At 42.0% G+C, this 21,498-nt stretch overlaps 1 protein-coding gene across 1 annotated transcript in view; it reads right to left on the reverse strand.

The window, feature by feature from the left end:
• Nucleotides 1–486: 486 nt before the first annotated feature.
• Nucleotides 487–21,498, reverse strand: part of NOX3 (NADPH oxidase 3) — a 65,126-nt gene continuing 44,114 nt past the window's right edge. The window contains exons 11-13 of the mRNA XM_064292613.1: nt 18,683–18,829; nt 14,148–14,272; nt 487–794 (exon numbers count right to left, since the gene is read on the reverse strand). Of these exons, the coding sequence (XP_064148683.1) occupies nt 668–794; nt 14,148–14,272; nt 18,683–18,829 (399 nt within the window). The 3' untranslated portion in view covers nt 487–667. The remainder of the gene's footprint in view (nt 795–14,147; nt 14,273–18,682; nt 18,830–21,498) is intronic.

Below are 21,498 nucleotides of genomic sequence, written 5' to 3' on the forward strand. Positions count from 1 at the left end.
TTTTAAATCATTGAAAAAAAACAAAAGGGTATTTCACAACTCATGAAAATTTTATGAAAGTCTATTTTATTGTCTATAAATAAAGTTTTATTGGGACACAGCCACTCATTTACATAATGCTTGTGGCTGCTTTTGAAGAGTTGAGTACAATCATGAACTGCTTAACATCCACTGTATGGGATTGGGATGTCGTGTGAACACCATGTTATATAGTCCTTAGATTATGGATGAGTTCTGTTCCTAAATTGGTCTTTAAGTTGAATTTGTACACAAGTCAGAATAGTTAGGTACAGTCTGTATCTTAAATCAGTTAGTTAAATGTTTGCGTTAGTATATAGTGTATCTTTCTACGCATAAAAAAATTAAAGAAATACTTCTAGATACACTAAAACATCTTTAACATACTAATACAGTAATAATAATAATAATGTTTTGATACACATTGCAAAGTAGTGCCTGTTTGTTGTTATGAATCATTGTACGCATCTTGAATTTTTAGTAGGTTTTACGGGGATAGGGACCACGGATGTATTAGTTGTGACCGAGATCGTAGGACCCCCAAAGCCTAAAATATTTATTATCTGGCCCTTTACAGAAAAAAGTTTTCCAACTCCTGGCCTATATGATAGTAGCCACCTACACAATACCTGGGCTTTGTCTAAACAGTCTAGAAGCTTTCTTTGTTGTAATAAAATTGGACACCCCTGGGGTCAGCTGATGAATACAAGCGGCACATCTTTTGAAGTGTCTTTGAGAGATCCTTGGGTCCACAGAAGAACACACCGATGCTGCTGCTGCAATAGGGGTAAGAAAAGGAAAGTGTTACATGGAGCAAGGTGAGCAGAAACTAAAGCCGAATTATAAAATCAGTGAAGGAATGGCTGGGGTTTTCTTGTTTTGTTTTGTTTTTTTGCTCCACCTTTTTCCTCTCTCCTTAGATTTTCTTTCTCTACTTTCAGCACCATTTTCTCTCATCCGGGTCCCCAGAGTCCTGTGGTACCCTTAGTTGCATGGGCAGGTGGATCCAGGAAGATGGAGGCTGCAAGGGGCCGTGTGACTGTGGAGGGAATTATGGCAGTGATGTAACCTGGACTTTGGGTCAAATGACCATGGTTAGATCCTCTTGTATCTGTGACTAGAATGTAAGCTCCCTGAGAGCAGGAACCTGGCCTGTCTTACTCATTGCTGTAATCCCAGCACCCAGTATCTAGCATGCAGTACTCAGTCAGTACATGCTTGTTGAAGGAATGAAGAAATGGTTCTGCTGCTTAGTAACCCTGTGGCCTTGGGCAAAACACCGGACCTTAGTCTCCGCATGTGTAAAACAGATAATAAAAACTACATTGTATGTCCTTTCGAAAGCAAAATGAGCTAATGCATTCAAAAGGGTTTTTGACTAATAATATCTGCTTCAGCCCTGCCTTTTTATAGAAAATAAAATATATGCTAAAGTAATAGCAACTCAGTTTATTTCTCCTCTTAGAATTACATTCATTTTTTTAAAAAGGCCAAAGAAAGAGATGGAAAGAAAAAACACAAAAGCAAAACAAGGCTGAAAATGTAGTCACCCAAATGCAATTGTCTGCAATCATGATATCTCAGAAAACTGTGTCGAGGAGGTGTATTTGCATATAGTGATTGTCTAGGGGCTTCTCAAATCCCTTGTGACCCTGGCTCCAAGCTCTGTTTATATATAAAGCACCACCTGTGTGCGGTGGCGCAGGCTGTCTCTGGAGGCTGGGGTGGGCCAGTCTCTACAGGGAATTACAGAGACCACGTCTTCCCTCTAAATTCAGGTGGGATGTACTCAAGGTCGTATTTTGGCTCTCGTGGACTTGCTCTGATTTTCTTCAGTTTCAGCTTGAACTTGCATATGAGCAATTGATGGTCTGTTCCACAGTCGGCCCCTGGCCTTGTTCTGACTGATGATATTGAGCTTTTCTATCGTCTCTTTCCACAGATGTAGTCAATTTGATTTCTGTGTGTTCCATCTGGCGAGGTCCATGTGTATAGCCGCCGTCTATGTTGGTGAAAGAAGGTATTTGCAATGAAGAAGTCGTTGGTCTTGCAAAATTCTATCATCTGATCTCCAGCATTGTTTCTATCACCAAGGCCATATTTTCCAACTACTGATCCTTCTTCTTTGTTTCCAACTTTCGCATTCCAATCGCCAGTAATAATCAATGCATCTTGATTGCCTGTTTGATCAATTTCAGACTGCAGCAGCTGATAAAAATGAATAGATTTGACGCACTGAATACTAGTGACTGAAGACCAGACGAGTTGTGGAATGACATCAAGGACATCATCCATGAAGAAAGCAAGAGGTCACTGAAAAGACAGGAAAGAAAGAAAAGACCAAGGTGGATGTCAGAGGAGACTCTGAAACTTGCTCTTGAGCATCAAGCAGCTAAAGCAAAAGGAAGAATCGATGAAGTAAAAGAACTGAACAGAAGATTTCAAAGGGTGACTCGAGAAGACAAAGTAAAGTATTATAATGACATGTGCATAGAGCTGGAGATAGAAAACCAAAAGGCAAGAACATGCTCGGCGTTTCTCGAGCTGAAAGAACTGAAGAAAAAAATTCGAGGCTTGAGTTGCAATAGTGAAGGATTCCATGGGGAAAATATTAAATGACGCAGGAAGCATCAAAAGAAGATGGAAGGAATGCACAGAGTCATTATACCAAAAAGAATTAGTTGATATCCAACCATTTCAAGAGATGGCCTATGATCAGGAACCGATGGTACAGAAGGAAGAAGTCCAAGCTGCTCTGAAGGCACTGGCATAAAACAAGGCTCCAGGAATTGATGGAATATCAATTGAGATGTTTCAACAAACAGATGCAGCGCTGGAGGTGCTCACTCGTCTAATGCCAAGAAATACGGAAGACAGCTTCCTGGCCAACTGATTGGAAGAGATCCATATTTATGCCTATTCCCAAGAAAGGTGATCCAACCGAATGTGGAAATTACAGAACAATATCATTAATATCACACGCAAGCAAAATTCTGCTGAAGATCATTCAAAACCCTCTACAGCAGTATATCGACAGGAAACTGCCAGAAATTCAGGCCGGTTTCAGAAGAGGACATTGAACCAGGGGTATCATTGCTGATGTTAGATGGATCTTGGCTGAAAGCAGAGAATACCAGAAGGATGTTTACCTGTGTTTTATTGATTATGCAAAGGCATTTGACTGTGTGGATCATAACAAACTATGGATAACACTGTGAAGAATGGGAATTCCAGAACACTTAATTGTGCTCATGAGGAACCTTTAAATAGATCAAGAGGCAGTTGTTGGGACAGAACAAGGGGATACTGATTGGTTTAAAGTCAGGAAAGGTGTGCGTCAGGGTTGTATTCTTTCACCATACCTATTTAATCTGTATGCTGAACAAATAATACGAGAAACTGGACTATATGAAGGAGAGTTGGGCATCAAGATTGGAGGAATACTCATTAACAACCTGTGTTATGCAGATGATACAACCTTGCTTGCTGAAAGTGAAGAGGACTTGAAGCCCTTACTAATGAAGATCAAGAACCACAGCCTTCGGTATGGATTACACCTCAACATAAAGAAAACAAAAATCCTCAGAGCTGGACGAATGAGCAACACCATGATAAACGGAGAAAAGATTGAAGTTGTCAAGGATTTCATTTTACTTGGATCCACAACCAACAGCCATGGAAGCAACAGTCAAGAAATCAAAAGACGCATTGCATTGGGCAAATCTGCTGCAAAGGACCTCTTCAAAGTGTTGAAGAGCAAAGACGTCACCCTGAAGACTAAGGTGCGCCTGATCCAAGCCATGGTATTTTCAGTCGCATCATATGCAAGTGAAAGCTGGACAATGAATAAGGAAGACTGAAGAAGAGTTGACGCCTTTGAATTGTGGTGTTGGCGAAGAATATTGAATATACCATGGACTGCCAAAAGAACGAACAAATCTGTCTTGGAGGAAGTACAACCAGAATGCCCCTTAGAAGCAAGGATGGCGAGACTGCGTCTTACATACTTTGGACATGTTGTCAGGAGGGATGAGTCCCTGGAGAAGGACATCATGCTTGGCAGAGTACAGGGTGAGTGGAAAAGAGGAAGACCCTCAACGAGGTGGACTGACACAGTGGCTGCAACAATGAGCTCAAGCATAGGAACGATTGTAAGGATGGCGCAGGACCGGGCAGTGTTTCATTCTGTTGTGCACAGGGTTGCTATGAGTCGGAACCGACTCGACGGCCCCTAACAACAGCAACAACACGTCTTCCCTCATCTCGAATGTTATTCCTTGTAGCACTTTCCCAAACTCTGGCGCAAACTGAGTTACTTCTTCTCTGTCAAATGTTCTCAAACCTTGCTGTTCATCAAATCACATGGGCAGGTTGTTCAAAGGTAGGTTCCCAGGCTCACATCCGAGGACTGCATTTGTAACAAGGGCCCCTGGTGATTCTGAAACAGTCTTGTGAACCACACTTTGAGAAACACTGTCTTGGAGAAATTCTTCAGACTTTGGGGCAAACCCACTACCAAAAACCGAAACCTGTTGCCTCTGAGAAGACTCTGCCTCATGGCGACCTCATGCGTCACAGAGTAGAGCCGAGCTCCACAGGACTTTCAGGACTATAATCTTTATGGAAGGAGATCACCAGGCCTTTCTTCTGTGGTACCACTGGGCGGGTTTGAACTGCCAACCTTTAGGTTAGTAGTTGAGCACACACTGCTCATCCCACCCTGGGGCCTTCGTTGCCTTTTTCACCCATACCTGGCTTTTGTTGGTAAGTACCTATAGAGCCTAGTTCTGCTTAGCTTATGTATCAACATGGTTCTCTGCCATTTTCATATTCAAATTTTAATTATGCACAGGATTTTTAAAGGAAACAATACAGACTGCTCCAGGACCATAATACCCATGATAGAAATGGATGGTTCTAAAGATAGTGTTCCCGTAGCTAAATTCCACAAAATACTTTTCCAGAAATTAAGATTTTTACCTTAATGAAGCAATTCTCAGGTGTTTATGGTGGTGATATGAGGCAATGGTTAAGAGTGCAGTTGGTTCTATTGCTTTGTTGCCAGGTAACTTTGAGCATGTTACTTCTCAAAGGTCCTCATATACAATGGGAAGAATTATAGTATCCGGCTCACAGAATCTCTGGGAGGAGCAGATAAGACCTTGCGGTATGGCTCTCGGCCCCATGTTTAGTACATAGTGAGTTCTCAGTGACGCTTAACTTACATTATTATTCCACATGAGGTCTGCTGGTCTACCTGCTTCATGAAGCTGAACAGAAGATGTGATACGTGGTGTTAGGCCAGAGAAGATTACAGACTCACTGAACCAGCAGTATGTTTTGAGCTCTGGACTATTTTACATGGCCTTAGAGGGACAGCTAAAATGCTTCCCAGTGAGGTGTCCCAGCTTTGTTTGCATCTGGGGCCCAGAGATATCTTTGCATCTATTTTCAAAGATGTTGTGATGGGTGATGATATTTTCCCATTAGAGTAGGTGTCCCCAAAGAGATTGCCCATTGGCCCACTCCCAATAGGCTAAGACTATTATCTGCAGCCGCACTAACTGTTTGTAGGATCTGATGATGCCTTTCGAAGCTCTGCTTTAAGACTCCCTCTCAAAGGACTCTGATTGATGGCTACCAGGTGTGCCACTGGCGTCCCCCAGGTGTGCACAACTACCCTTCCTCTTTTGAAGTTGTGGTAATGACAGTGCACAGCGAAGTATGCCCTTTTGCCTACTTAGGACCCATAACTCATGGTTATGTGATCACCGAAATGCCTCACCAAGGCTGTTCATTCTCTACCTTGTACTCAGGCAGCACAGCCAGCCCTTCCCTGGCTCTCTGTGTGCCACTCACCACACACGTGGCATTCTTTTGCCTGCTTTACTTCCCTCCTTGCAATCAGGATTTCAAGGACAGAGCTTTCTCGGCATGAATGCACACTGTGGCCACAGACTGAAAAACCTCACGAAGTGGTTAAGGCAGAGATGCTGCAGCTTTTTTTGTTCCTTCTTTTATGAGACAATCAGCAAGTGCTATAGACCCCTAATGGGGTTGGTAAAGAAAAAAAAAACAAAGTTCCTCAATAAAGTTTAATTACCCAAGATGGCTTAGAATTAAAAAAAGACTCTGCGAAAAAAGAATAAAAACACAGGACATCATTCTTCTGTTTACAGCCTGCGTGCTGCAGAGCTGTGCAGACGCGTGAGGAGCTAGACAGGACGACGTTAGCGGCATTGATCAGTCTGGGCTGCTGGCTTTCATGAGGCAAGGACGCCTTTTACACAAGCTGCAAAGATGGTTAAGTATGTTAGCAGCATTCTCTCTAGCTTTGACAACCAACAAAGAGAATACTCCTCTCTCCTCTATATTTGCTAAATAACCATGGTGCTGTTCTCTGTGGGGTTGATGCATTTTTCAAAACAGTTCAGTGGTGCCATGCATGAAAAACATCCAAAATATCACCCACCGGGAGGTTTGAGCCCAGCAGACATAAGGGCGCATGGGCACGCCTGGGAGTAATCCCATCACCTCGCTGGAGGCCCAGGTTCTGCTGCCTTGAGCCTTCTCTCTTTAAATTGTGTGTGTGTTTTTATGTCTTGGCTTTTATGCTTGGTAAGTTATAACCCTGTAGGGGCAGACCCTAAACCCCATTTTTAAAAAATCAAATTACTTTATGCCCCGGGTGCATTCTGCAAATAAAATCGATAAACAGAAGCTTCCCTCGGATTTATGGGGGCTCAGAAAGAAGACAACTACAAGCAAAAGCCTCAGAATCAGACAACGGACACCAGTTGTGGTTAATCCTTCCTAGTGGACGTTTTTCATTAGAAATGTCTCCAAATGACTCATCACAGAATTATATTGTGTGCAACACCTTCTTTTTCAGATCCACAGATAATAATTGTGTTGGCCAGTTTTTTTTTTTTTTTTTTTCTGCTTACCCCGTGTCCCAAAAGATTTGTAGCAGCTGGTCTATGGTACTCTCCTCTTTGTCCCAATTACTCAGTTGTACTTTGGGAGTTACAGATGTCCCTATCAATGACCATAGAAGTCCCTATCAACGTTCACTGTTACGGCATTTCTGCCCAGTTCCCACCAGCTCCATCATCTCTGGCAGCCACAGGTGTATTGCTAGGACTCTGGGCTTCGTCCTTCTCACACTCTTTCCTACTCGTGGCGACAGAACTAAACACTGCCCAGTCCTGTACCACCCTCACAATCGTTGCTATGTTTCAGCCCATTGCTGCAGCCACCGTGTCAATCCATCTCATCAAGGGGCTTCCTCTCTTTTGCTGACCCTCTACTTTATCAAGCATGATGTCCTTCTCCAGGGACTGGTCCTGTTACAGCAGCACTAAAAAACTAAGACACCCTCCCATAAAACACTAAAATATATACCCCTTCATACTACAGCTGCAGACCAAAAGATGGGCAGTTCAAATCCACCAGCCTGTCCTTGGAAACCCTATGGGGCAGTTCTACTTTGTCCTATAGGGTCCCTATGAGTCGGAATCAACTCAACAGCAACAAGTTTGGTTTGGTGTTTTGGTTTCATATATAAATAAGGAGCCCTGGTAGTGCAGTGGTTAAAATGCTCGTATGCTAACCGAAAAGTTGGTGGCTAGAACCTACCAACCTCTCCATGGGAGAAAGATGTGGTAGTCTGCTTCAGTAAAGATTTACAGCCTTGGAAACCCTATGGAGCAGTTCTACTCTGTCCTATAGGGTCACTAGAAGTCGGAATCGACTCAACAGCAGTGGGTTTGGCTTCTGTATGTCATACATAAATATCCTCGTATTTGCGGTAATTAACAATTTGATAAGTAATCGCATCAAAGAAACCTTAGCAGAATAGTGATAAACCCCCCACTGCAAATAGAGTAATGCCAATAATGTTCATAGAAACATCACTTGACTATACCCAGAGGCCTGGGTACCCTCCAGTGGAAGGGTACTATTTAAATATGCAAATAATATCCCAGTCATAAGAGTATGCTGGCTTTATTTCTCTCATGAAGTTATAATTTCTCATGGGTCAGACTTCCATTTAAGTCTTTTTTTGAGTATCCTGGATATTTTAGACATGAACATTTAGAATGAAGATTTAGAATATCTCGTTAGATACAGGGCTCTGTCTGTTATAATCAGAATGCTAATTAAAAAAAATCATTTAAAAGCATTTTGCACATATGCATGTACAAATGAGAACTGAAGGGTGTGCCCACAGCAAATGTGGATCCAGATGGACCCAGTTACTCAACTTAGTCTAAAGGTATTTTTACATTTCTGAAAACAATGGGTGGGCTAAAGAATATCCATGCAATATGGACTAGGAGCCCCCATTGCGTATGGTAAATCAGCACTTTTTTAAAATCATTGGGGTGAACTGTTCTAATTAATGGTAGCAACCCTTCTCTTTATTTTTTTTTCTTTTAACATAAACACACCCACATACATACACCCCTCTACTGAACTTATAAAAAAATGGCCTAATTTTCAGTTTTTATGGTAATTAATCATTTCAAGTTTTACACCTATGAGGCGTGGAGTTGTTATTAGTAGATAAGTCAAAACTGGCAAACTACAAATGCTCTCTAAAGTAGAAGATAAAAGATAGAAATCCTATGGAAAATCACTCTACTTAATGAATTAAAAAACAACTAATCCACAAATCCAGAAGGTTGAGTATATGTTCCATGTATGTTTATCCAAAAAGTGGCTGGAAGTGACAAAGGTCTATTTATCTTCATTCTGTCTACCTTCTTGGAAACAATTCCCTGCTTTCTGAACAGTTGTCTAAAGCTTGGGAACATATTGAGAAAGTTTACAAAAAAATGAACTACACCTTCCACTTTTCTATAAGACGCCCATTTCTATAGATGAGTAAGACATGGCTGTAAATGTATGCATTTAATTAGCCCACTATACTTTAATTAGGAGAATGGTTTTCATTGTTTTTGTGTTTAGAGTACTTTTCTGGGCTTGTCTTACTTTAGCACTATGCAACAATTGCCACATCCGTATAAGCTGGGGCATTTCAATAAGAGGCTTACTTTCTATACATCTCCTATCCGTTGATCATTCAAAACAAAACAAAACAAAGCAAAACAAAGCAACTATACTTGTGCTTTTGTAAAACTGCTGATAGAATTACCAAAATTAAGTGCAAGCAAAAACGACAGAATCCTCTTTCCTATTTTCTACTTTCAGTCTTTAATCTATTTTTAATTTTTTCTTCTCCTTTCCTGATTTGTATTCATTTTGCTGTCCATCGATTTGCTTCCCTCTTACTGTTATTTTTGCAATTTTCCGGTTCCTTTATAGCGTGCACTCTCCTCTTTGATCGGCTTCCCTTCAAGCTTTATTTTGGGGGCTGTTTTTTCATGTTCTATGAAAAATGTTTTTGCCTCTCTTCCCTTTATTCTTTTTTAGTTAACTCCTTCTTAGAACAAGAGCAAACTCCAGCTTTGAGTGAACAGGTAAATGTTTTTGAAAAGAGTAAGTCCTCAGAATCCTTGGCTTCTCGCTGATGAATGGAAATGGCTGAGAGCCTACTTCAAAGACCCTCAAGAACAAAGAACCTTTTCAGAGGCCACTAGCAAATCCGCCAATTCCTTCTGACCAATCTTTGCCAAAAGATATGAGCTAATGACAGGCCCGACCTGTCTTGTAAGAGTTGCCAAGTAGGCTTGGGAACAAATATATCCTTGACATAATAAGGGGAAAACATACTGTTTATCTCCTTAATAACCATCTTGAGGAAAATTAATGTTACTTTGTCCTTTGTGCAGAACAGTAATTGGATTGTGTTTTCATTTATATCTGGACAAAGGCCAGGATATTGAAATACTTCTCAATATTAGATTTTCTTGTTTAAAAATTAGATTTTATTGGCATTCTCGTTCTGAGATTTCTTCATTAAAAGCTTCATTAAACATAAATCTTCTTTTTACACAGCAGAAACAAAATCATTTTCAGGGGGTCATTTTGAAAGTCTTTTGGAAGGTGGTGCTAAGTCTTCTTTGGTGACTTGTCTCTTCTCAGAGATTTGACATTCCAGGGATAAAACAATTAGTGACCTTTGCCTGCATGTGTCTAGGATTAATTACATTGATGCTTGAAGCTATATAACAGGCTTTCCATGTTCTAGAGGCTAAGGCTATTAAAGGTATGTTATGTTAAAATTGAGAGTAGTGCTGGTTCAGTGGTAGGATTCTCTCCTTCCATGTAGGAAGCCTGGGTTGGGTTCCTGGCCAGTGTACCTCATGTGCAGCTACCATCTGTCTGTCACTGGAAGCTTGCGTGTTGCTTTGTTGATGAACAGGTTTCAGTGAAGCTTCTAATTTAAGATGGACTAGGAAGAAAAGCCTGGCCATCTACTTCCAAAAATCAGTCACTTAAAACCTGTGGATCACAATGGTCTGATCCAGTTGTGCATGGGGTCTCCATGAGTCAGGGGCCAGCTCAATGGCAGCTAACAACAACAGTATGTTAAAATTTGGAGCTAGGAAGTAAGCCATAGAGGTTTAGTTCAGTGACATCCAAACCTTGGGGCCTCTACCCTGGAAGAGAAGAAGGGACCTTGAGGGAGAAAAGTTTACAGAGCTTGTGATCATTAAGGTTGTGTCTCAACTTGGTTGGGCCATGATTCTCAGTGGTTTGGTAGTTATGATGTAGTTTGGCAGTCATATGATGATGTGATCACCTCCATGATGAGATCTGATATAATGTGATCACCTCCATGATGGAACCTGCTGTGATTAGCCAATCAGTTGAGGAAGTTTCCTTGGGGGTGTGGCCTGCATCCAATACAGGTGGACTTTCTAGCAAGGCTCATGAGGTTTTATTCTCTGTGGATAATGCAGCTGGCTCCTGTTCATCTGACCTCCAGTTCTTGGGACTTGAGCTAGCAGCTTACCTATGGTCTTGCCTGCCAGTCTTGGGATTCATCCGTCTTTGCAGCCTGTGACCAAGAGCCCTGCTGTCTGACCTGCTGATCTTGGGTTTGCCAGCCCCTGAGGCTACACGAATAAGGAATAGCCTCCAGCCTGACCCAGGGTCTTGGGATGTTCCAGCCTCTACAACCATGTGAGCTATTTCCTTGAGATAAATCACTCTCTCTATATATTTATACACTTTACTGGTTTTACTTCTCTAGAGAACCCAGCCAAAGACATAGCTGCTGTGCTGAAAATTACCCTGTGCTGGGCTGTAAGTACATCTGTATGCTGAACTTTTTGACTATGGTTTCTGAGAAGAAATGAACCACTCCTTACAAGGGCAGCAGGAAAAGTGACAGCTATATAATATCCCTATCTTACAACTGTTCCCTATGCCTCATTCCCTGCCAAAATCGGGCAGACTCCCTTCTCAGCACTGCACAACATAATTTTCTGGGCAGAGTTTTATCAAGCGCTGCTGTACCCTCCATCTCTCAATACTCCACGTTTCTGGCTCCTACCTTTCAGAGGGAAGGGAGACAATAAATGGTTTGGTTTGAAAGACCTTCCCCACTGGGCTGCAAACTTCATGTGTAATAAGGATAATAAATAGAAGGTGCCATGTCAATAAGGGACAATCCTAACACAGTGGTGCTACCTATAAGAACTTAAAACATCCCTTGACTATTTTTTTAAAACTATACTTGTGTTTCTATAAACAGCTGACGTAATTACGAAAATCAACTGCAAACAAAGCAACAGAATCCATCCCCTTGCTCACCAAAAGCCTGCAAAGTGGGAAAATGCGTTCCATGATGATTAAAATGGAGTATAAAATAGGTATCCAATGATTTTTTCTTTTTCCAAAAGGAGAATACAGCAATGAAAATCCCATAATTGTAACATTATGCACTTATGCCATGCTGTTAGTTTTCTACCTACAATCTCTTCAAGTAAACTGCAGACAGAATTACCCAGCCTGTGTCCCTGGACCAGTACAGGATGGGTGCGGGATGTGGGGTGGTAGCTGTAAAGGCTCAGAAGAGGTTGGGGATCTGGGTGTCAGAACTAGGGGTTGAGTACGGAGCAGAGAGAGCCAGATTCTGAAACTCCAGAAGCCAGGGAAGGTTCAAAGCACATGTCTGGTGAGGAGGTGGAGCACCAGAAGTGGAGTCTATGCAAAGTGTCTACCAGAGTCAGAGGCAAAATGGAGCAAGTAGGTTTCAGGGAGTGGTGCCTGGGTTTGCCAGTCCCTGAGCTAACAACTCTCAAGTGTGAATCTCCAGTCCGAACTTCTCCCCTCAACTCCTAATTTATATATCCATCTGCCTGCTGGATATCTTCACTTGGATGTATAACAGGTATCTCAAGCTGAACAGGTCAAAAGCCCGAACTCCTGGTATCACACCACTTGCCCACCTGCCCCTCCAACAGTCCTTGCCATGTTAGTAAATGGAGCTCCATTCCAGCTCAGGCCATGCTTCTCATCCAATCCATCAGCCAACCATGTCAGCTCCACCTTAAGAAAATATTCAGAATCCAACCAGTTCCTACCGTCTCTACTGCTGCCACCCTAATCCCAGCCACAACCACCACTTCTCTCCTGACTGGCCCCTCTGCTTCGGCCCTAGGACCTTACAACCTCTTCTCTCACGCAGCCCGAGTTATTCAGTTATACACAGGACAGACCATGTCACTCTTCTTCTCAAGTCTTTAAGTGGCTTCCCTTCTCACTCGTCTGTAGCTGTCCCCTTGCTAGTTCTCCAACTCCTTTTCCTGCTGCTCTCCCTTGCAGCCCCTCTGTTCCAGCCTCACTGTCCTTCTGGATCATACCAGGAACAGTGTCCCTGCCTCAGGGCCTTGGCATGTACAACCCTTCGCTCTTCCCCAGTTGCCCACGTGGTATACTCCCTTCACTTCCTTCTAATCTTTCCGCAAACATGAAATTGTTCTTTATAAGCAGACAATATTAAGAATTGTTGACTTGCAAGAGCTGTAGATTTTGGGGGTTAAAAACAAAGACTGATTTTGTTAGTTGTTGTCAGTTGCTGTCAAGTCAGCTCTGACTCAGGGCAACCTTTATGTACAGCAGAATGAAACATTGCCTAGGCCTCTGCCATCTTTATGATAATTGGTATATTTCATCCCAGTGTTGTGGCTAGTGGATCCATTTGTCTCGTTGAGGGTTTCTTCATTTTTCAGGGAAACAAGGGAAAAGAGTGATTTAGGGGACATATAATAACAATGATAACTGATTAGTGCCTTACCCTTTACCAAGTTCTTCAACTTACTGTATATTTTAAGTTATGATGATAACTGTGAGTAAATATTATCACCCATACTTTATGGTGGGGAAAGTAAAACTGAACTAAGTTACTTTGTCTGAGATCATACATCCAGCAACCTCCAGAACAGGAGATGCAGTCTGGGGACTATTCACTCCCATCTTGTGGACCTAGAGCCACACTGAAATGTATTATATAATGACGATAATAATATTAATGATGATAATGGTAACAGTAATAATAACAGCTAACATTTACTGAGTACCCATTCCACGCAAAGCACTGTTTTAGACATTTGAATTGTAAGAACTGATTCAACCCTCACACAACCCAAGGAGAGCAGCACTATTGTTATCTGCAGTTTACAGAGGAGAAGACTGAGTCAGCGAAAGGTTAAATAACCTGCCCAAGGTCAACCGTCGATAATGGCACCACCAGGATTTATATCCAGGCACGGGGCTCCAGTTCCTGGGTTCTTAACCACCATCCTAAAAATACCCTGTTTGGTATTAGACATTTTCTGTCTGCTTTCACTAGACATGCTAGCTACAGTTTATAGTTGGGCATAAGTGAATTCTCCAGTTGGATAATTAGAGTTCAACTGTATCCACCAAAAAGATTTCTTGAAGACACATGTAGTTCTAGAAATATCATCTTGAAATCGAAGTTAAGTTAAAAAAATTTCAGCTTAATCAATAATTGTCAGAGGCTGAAAGCCAGTCAAACCGTTTGTGGTTCCTGAAATATCCAAAGGCCATCTTTTCTAAGGTAGATGTTTTATCTCTAAACGAGAGGCCCAGTACTGCAGATTAAACAGTTAGGACCCTTCCATTTCTGTAGCAACTTCCATTTCTCCAGAGAGGCTCAGAGCAGGTAGAGGAAAGAAAGCTTGCCTTACCTGGGATGATTATAGGCTATCTGTCTGAACTCGTTGTTCCAGTTGGGTCTTCCATAGAATGTTTTTTGCTTTAAGCCCGTGATCACGTCAGTATTTTCATCCCAATGTAAAGCTATGTGAATAGCCTAAAGTAAAAATTGTGGAATCAGACGACATTTGGCAAAAAAATAAGCACCTTCTACTCAGTAAAGGATGAAGTGATCATACGCATTTGTAGATCTAATGCAAAGATGTTCTCTGTGGGGCTGGAAATGCTTATCGTTATTCTCGGATATCACAGATTCTGCACTTTAGGGCAGACATCATATCTCATGTATCTTTGTATCCTGTCTTGGGCCCTACTGGAACGAAGCACCTTACACATAGTAGGAATGCAATTATATCAGCCTAGAATTTTTTGTAAAAGATGAAGAGCGTAATACAGTAAATACGGTTATGGGAAAGCAAGCGCTGAACAACTTCCTTTATTTCTGCCAAAATTTTCAGAATGAATCTCCATTTGCTGTCCCACACTGAGTATTAAATCTTGGGGATTTGAGAAGGGCATTTCCAGATTAAAGAGATGTGGATGTCGGGAAGAAGCTGGGTCTTACTATCTAACCTGCCTACCAGGTTGAAGTCGTATGAGGTGTCCTGTCTGGTTGCAGTGCTGGGAGGATGTTTCATCTGGCAGACAGCACATGGGGGCTAGAGCACAGTGAGAGGTGTGGTTGGAGCTTTGTGCCTTTGAATTAAGCAAATGAACCCAGGGAGGCATCATGTAACTAGCAGGCAATAAGTAAGAGTCTTGGCATATTGGTCCCTAATGATATTTTTTAAGTTGCTGCCACTAATTTCAGGCCCTGCTGGACTCTGACATGTATCTTGCTTCTCACCTTCTGGGATTTGTGTTTCCTGGGCTGATCACTAGATCCATCAACAGCTCTTAAGCTCACGAGTTCGACCCTTTGGTGTTCAGTGTTCTCCCATCCTCTGACTCTTTCCTCCTGCCAGTTTGGGTGACAACCCTGGGGACCCAACTCCTGTCCCAGTCCCTGCTGCAAGCTTGACCTCCCTGGCTGGCCTTCTCTCCAGTCTAGGAAAGCAGCCAGGGTGAGGGAAGCTCCACAGAAAATAATGGGAGTACACTTACAGGCCAGTACACCATGGCAGACTGGAATCTCAAAAATCCAGGCCACATGGAAGTTGCCATCAGGGAGGCTTGACCCTAGATAGCAGGGCTACAATTGGTGGGAAAAAAAGTATAGGGTAGGACTCTTCTTTGCCAAGGTTATCAGGATAGTTACTGAAGCATGAAGCATGAGACAAGGGTTCAGGAATAAGAACTGAGTTGGTAGATGAGGATTGAGTCTTGGAAATTGGCAGAAATGGAACTCAAAGTCAGAGTTGTACCAGCCTCCAGATTAGACTGGCAGCGTTGTACCCCCACAACCCTTTGGTCAATTTAAGGATGGATTGGTACTATGTAGTAAGCTGGTTTCAGCTGTGGGCAGAGGAAGGATGCAGAGACAAGGGCACCAATCAACTTACTTTTGTCTAATTATCAAATCTAACGGCCCTCTCAGGCCTCATTCTCCTTGGCTTCTCTGCCAGATGCTGAACACTGCTTCTTCTTGGTTCTATTTGCATTATAAAATCTTACTTCTTTTATTCATCTCTGACATTCTTTTGATTCAAGGAGGAAACAGACTTTTTTTCTTATCATATTCTCCTATCTCAAAACGTATCTGCTTTCCAATGTTCTAGTCTCAGCTCTCCGCACCAGCTTTGGACCTCTACTCCTCAAAGACTTTCCATTTCCATCGCCCCAATTAGCATAATCTACAAAGATGAATCCAAACTTTCTTTTTCTTCCAAGCTCTCATCTTCCTGCTTGAGTATATTCCTGCACCTTAAACTCCCCATAACATATTTAATGTGGAATTGTTACTGTTACATCAAATTGATTATCATAGCTAAAATTGAGTCATCTGACTTCTCCAATTAGTCATGACGTCAATTTACTTCCATGCACCATTCTTGAGTGACTACCGTAGGCAGACAGTGAACTATGAACTCAGTGGGAAAAAGAGGAAAGAGATGATGTCTGGGCTTTGTGACAAAGCAGTAATCTAATGGAGGGGGAAACCAGGTGTACAACTACAACACCATGAACAAGACCATGATCCTTCTCTACTAGAAACAGAAGCAAAGAGAGTAAAGACAAGGAAGTGTGGAAGTACATGGCATGATGGGAGGATATGGGTAGTTTGGAAAAACACGGCTGGTAGACTAGAACAAGTGAGTTGGGAACAGGCTAGAAAGGGCCTTACACTACTTGCTAAGAAGTCTGACCATTTATTTAGTAGAAAAAGGGCCTTCCCTACTTATGTGAGTGGTACTACCAATCTACCAGTCACGATGCACAAACATTTGGAATTACATTTGTTCCATATTTCTCATTCCAAAGTTCGATTACTCTCCAAAGCCTGCTGATTTGCCCTTCACACTACTTCTTCCATCTGTTCCTTCTGTTCTTGTCATTCTGCCACTTTGAGGTTGTCAAATTCAGTGAAACAACTGGTTATTTCTAACAGTCTCTTGATTCCTTACTGACAGAATGCACCAATTATTTTTTTTTCCTTAATGTTTAGATTGGTGATATCTTGCCTAAAATTTGGGAATCTAAAGCTACAGTGGCTAACCCAAGGGTCGGCAGTTCAAATCCACCAGGCGCTCCTTGGAAACTCTACGGGGCAGCTCTACTCTGTCCTATAGGGTCGATATGAGTCGGAATTGACTCGATGGCACTGGTTTTTTTTTTTTTTTTTTTAAATTATTTCCAGTAGTCATGGCAAAATTTTAAGAACACATTTATTTCAATTTACTCGTATTCCAGAAAAGGAAAAGTATATTTTATAAAGTGCTTTTGAAAGTGGTGGAAATGGGATGGGGTAGGGTTATATCATCACAAAATCAAACAAAGCCTGTCTCACAACTCCCAAAAGACTGGGAATGCTTGCATAGACACTTGGGATCAATTCACTTTAGGGGCAGCAGAGCAAGTGTGGTTCCAGCAAGCAAAAGACAAGGGCTGTGTCTACCCTTCACCAAATGGATCATTAGTCAAAAATCCCATTTGAATAAAGAAAGTGTTTGTTTAGAAAACATAATTAACACTATTAAATTCATTAAGATGTTTGAAGCCTAGTTCCCAAGAAACCTATATTTCAGATTATCCCAGAGGAATAAGATATTTAAGGAGGACTGCAAATAAGACCATAAAAATTCATTTAGCTACAGAATTTCAAGTACGGTCTTATTCATTTGAGAAGCACAGATTCAATTTACACAGAGTCAATTTACAGGGATGTTTTATAGGGCCAGTGAGAAAGAGAGAGAGCCAGGAGAGAGAGAAACAGAGAGAGGGAGAGAGAGAGAGAGAGCAAGCCCATGCTTGAGTGTGAGCATTCATTTGTAAATTTAATGATAATGCAAGTCTCCTTAACTCTAACACACTTTCCTTAAAAGTAAACATCAATAGTAGCTGCTACAGACTACTGATTAGAATATACATGCCAATCGGAAAACCAAACCCATTGCCTTTGAGTCCATTCCAACTCAAAGAGACCCTATAGGATGGAGTAGAACTGCCCAGTAGGGTTTCCAAGACTGTAAATCTTTACTGAAGCAGACTGCCACATATTTCTCCCTTGCAGCGGCTGGTTGGTTCGAACTGCCTTCCTTTATCTTAGCGGCTGAGCGCTTTAACCACTGCGCACCAGGGCTCCTCTAAAAACCTAGTAATCACTTCAATGGTAACTCCCATATTTGAGGATTAAAATGTAATAGTCATCAATCAATATTATCAACATTAAAATACTACCATAAAGCAATATTTTGGTCTACATTATTTTTGGTAAGCTCAACCTTAGTATTTCACTAATACAGCACACTGCAAAACACCCACTAAAACAAGACTGTCTTGATCCTGGGTGAATAAAAATACATGCACACAATTTATAGGAACTCCTTAAAAAAAAAGGAAATCTGTATATAAATCATGTATTCATAGTATTCTCTGTGGAAACTCACACACCTTACAATACACAATTTTGAATACAAACACCTAGAAACTTGCTCTATTTAACTCTGAACAGCTCCAAGCAGAGGACTAGAACCAATTAGGGGTGTAAGAAGATGATATAGCCAGTAAATATCATTTGCTTGATGTCACTCTTAAAATGACAAATGCAACTTTTAATGACATAGTTTATCTTGGATCTCCAAATCTGGGATTGTCATCCATTAACCAGACTCTTTCTTTTCTATTCCTTGGCAAGTTAACTGAAGGTTCTTTTATCACTACGATTTGAATGGTTCTTTCTCATCTGGTTTTATTTTATTCTCCTTTCCTTTTTAAGAACATATAGTAATTCTTTCACGCTACCAAACAACTATATAGCTCATTATTGAAATGCTTCCTCTTCTTTTTGCTCTTTGCTTCTATTAGACGAGTTAGGTAATACTGCTTATACTCAGAGTCTTATCAATACCTGATTTTCATCCCAGCCAGTAAGATATATATGATAACTCAGGAAGTGAGCTTTTCCTCTCTCACTCATTTGTGTTTCCAGCGAGAGTAAGAGATCAGCAAACCACTCAAAAGCCTTTGCATCCCGGCAAATCCAGTAGAAATACACCTGTCAAGACAGAAGGCAAGAGAGCCGATTGGTCCCTCTTTTCATAATATGCTGATAACTGCAGACTATTTTATCTCCATTTAAATTACTGGAGCCCAAATGGGCACCTCTGCAAAATAACATGCTTCTCTCTGCCAGGAAGCAAATAGTCACACTGTGATTTCTTTTGGAAAAAAAAAAAAAAATTCACGTTGTGTTCGAAAGAGCCCAGAGGGAATTCAGAGAGTTGGCAGCCTGTGGGCTGTTACCAGTTTTTCTGGATGAGGATCAATTCACCACATTGCTGGCTGTGCTTCTCGGGAACAAGATTAATCATCATAACTAGCTGTGCCCTTTTCTGCTCCCCAAAGGATGATAAACCATGAGACCAGGCCCTTCATCTTTACTTATGACCTAAGCTCAGGATTTGAACTCTGCTCTCCAGAGATGCTGAAGGCTTGTGCACTAATCCACTTCAGCAGCTGAGACCTCTGGGGAGTGAGATTATGATAATTCCGGAATCAACCACAGAGGCCAGAAATCTCCCTTCAGCCAGATGCATCAGTGCCCAGAAATGCTGGTGGGTGATGGCTGGGCTTCTGTGTCAGCTGCTATAATGAGATGATGTCTAGGAAGACTCTCTCTCTTTTTAAAGTGGAGGCATAAATTCTGTGCTTAGCAAACAGCATGAGACAAGAAGTAGTTTGGTTTTGCTGAAATAAAAGCTTCATATCTGTGCTGAGTTTCAGATGATTATATCTTGAAGAAACCATGGGAGATAACTCTATTCATTCTCCTGACTTTTTGCATGCTCTTACTCTCTGCTGCCCACACTGTCTCCTGGACCTCCTTCCTGCAGAGACACCTCGACTCTTAAACAATATCTATGTGGTGGACTCTGTGGAGCCTATGGGTAGTGCAAATAGCTAACAGGCTCGGCTGCTAACCAACAGGTTGGAGGTTCGAGTCCACCCACAGGCACCTTGGAAGAATGGCCTGGAGATCTGAGAAAGCAGCTATTGAAAACCCTGTGGCAGACAGCTCTACTCTGACACACGTGGGATGGCCGTGAGTCATGGTTGACTTGACAGCAACTGGTATGCAGGGGCTGGGCTCGTTTCCAGGGTCTGCCTTGGTGTATCCCTTCCTGGAAATATCTCTTACAGTGGTCAATCAGCATTCTCTTTCTGACCCTCTCTGCCAGGCTACTTCCAAGCTTATAACCATACCATAAAAGTTATAGATGAGATTTAATTAACAGACCAAATTCATGAGGAAAAAAATCACAGAATGTATTTCAAGGCTAAACATCTTACCCAGTTCAGGTTTATGTATGAATTTATAATTTTCAAAATCAGGAGGAGGAAAGCCGGTGAGGATAAGTTTTTTTCTCTCAAGAATTAGGGGCTATGTGTCTGTTGGACAGCTGCTGCTCAGAGAGGTACTTTCGATATTAACTCCGGGATAAATGATCCCCAGTCCCTAAGCATGACTACTCCCCAAAAGTAGTGCCTCTCTCTCTCCTTGAACCTCATCCCTCCTGGAGATTACCAGTATACGGCACCTCCAGGCAGCAGGCCTGTGATGTAGACTGGGCCACTGGTTCCCTCTGGAGAATGGCCCCATTAGCCCCCCGACAGGTACTGTGAACATGGCCATGGTCATCCATTCCTTCACTGAGTCAACAGATAAGTATGGGATGCCCACCATATGTCAAGGACTGTTCTAAGCTCTGTAACTGCAAAACCAAAAAATCCAAACCAGTTGTCATCAAGTTGGCTCTGACTCATGGGGACCCCATGTGTGTCAGAGCAGAACTGTGCTCCACAGGGTTTTCAGTGGCTGTGAGCTTCTAGAAGTGAATCACCTGGCCTTTCTTCCTAGGTGCCTCTGGATGCATTCAAATTGCCAACCTTTTGGTTAGTATCCTAGTGCTTAGCCACTCGTGCCTCCCAAGGAGTCCTCTGGAATTATAACAGTGAACAAAAAAGACAAAATATACCTGTCCTCATGGAGTTTGCATTTTTAAGGGAGAAGAAGGAGGATAAATAAGTAAAATATAAACTATGTCAGATGGTGATAAATGTGACAGAGAAAACTCAGTCAGGCTGAGAAGGGCTGTGATACTAAATTGAGTGGTCAAGATGGACTCACTTGACTCCCTGAGAAGGGGACTCTAGGCAAAGACCTGGAGGAGGTGAGGGAATCACATGGTCAGAGGAAGAGCTCTCCAGACGGAGGGAATGAGACTTGAGAGGCCCTAAGGTGGAACCTCTCAAGAAAGAGCAAGGAGATCGCTGTGAGTAGAGCCCTCAGAGCAGCAAAGTATGGGATCAGGGGAGGGGAGGGCCAGGGAGGTGCAGATGTTATGGGGCTTTGGGGGCCTCATGAAGATGTTGACTTTTATTCTGAGTTGAGAAGGCACTGTTGGGTGTTGAGCAGAGGAGTGACATGATCTTATGACTGTTCCAGAAGGATCGCTCTAGCTGCTGTGTTGAACATAGACTTGGCAACATGGGATGCAAGAGTGGAAGAATAGAGACCAGTTAGGAGGCTGATTTTATATCCTGTGTTGGTGATGAACACTGCTATCTCCTTTCTTTTCAGTTTGTATAGTATCTAATCTATTTTCAGGAAACCTTAGCCCTCACTTTAACTTGCTTTGCTCCTTGTAGGAAAGGGAAAATACT

This window comes from Loxodonta africana, chromosome 1, assembly GCF_030014295.1.
Source record: "Loxodonta africana isolate mLoxAfr1 chromosome 1, mLoxAfr1.hap2, whole genome shotgun sequence".
Lineage (NCBI taxonomy): Eukaryota > Metazoa > Chordata > Mammalia > Proboscidea > Elephantidae > Loxodonta > Loxodonta africana.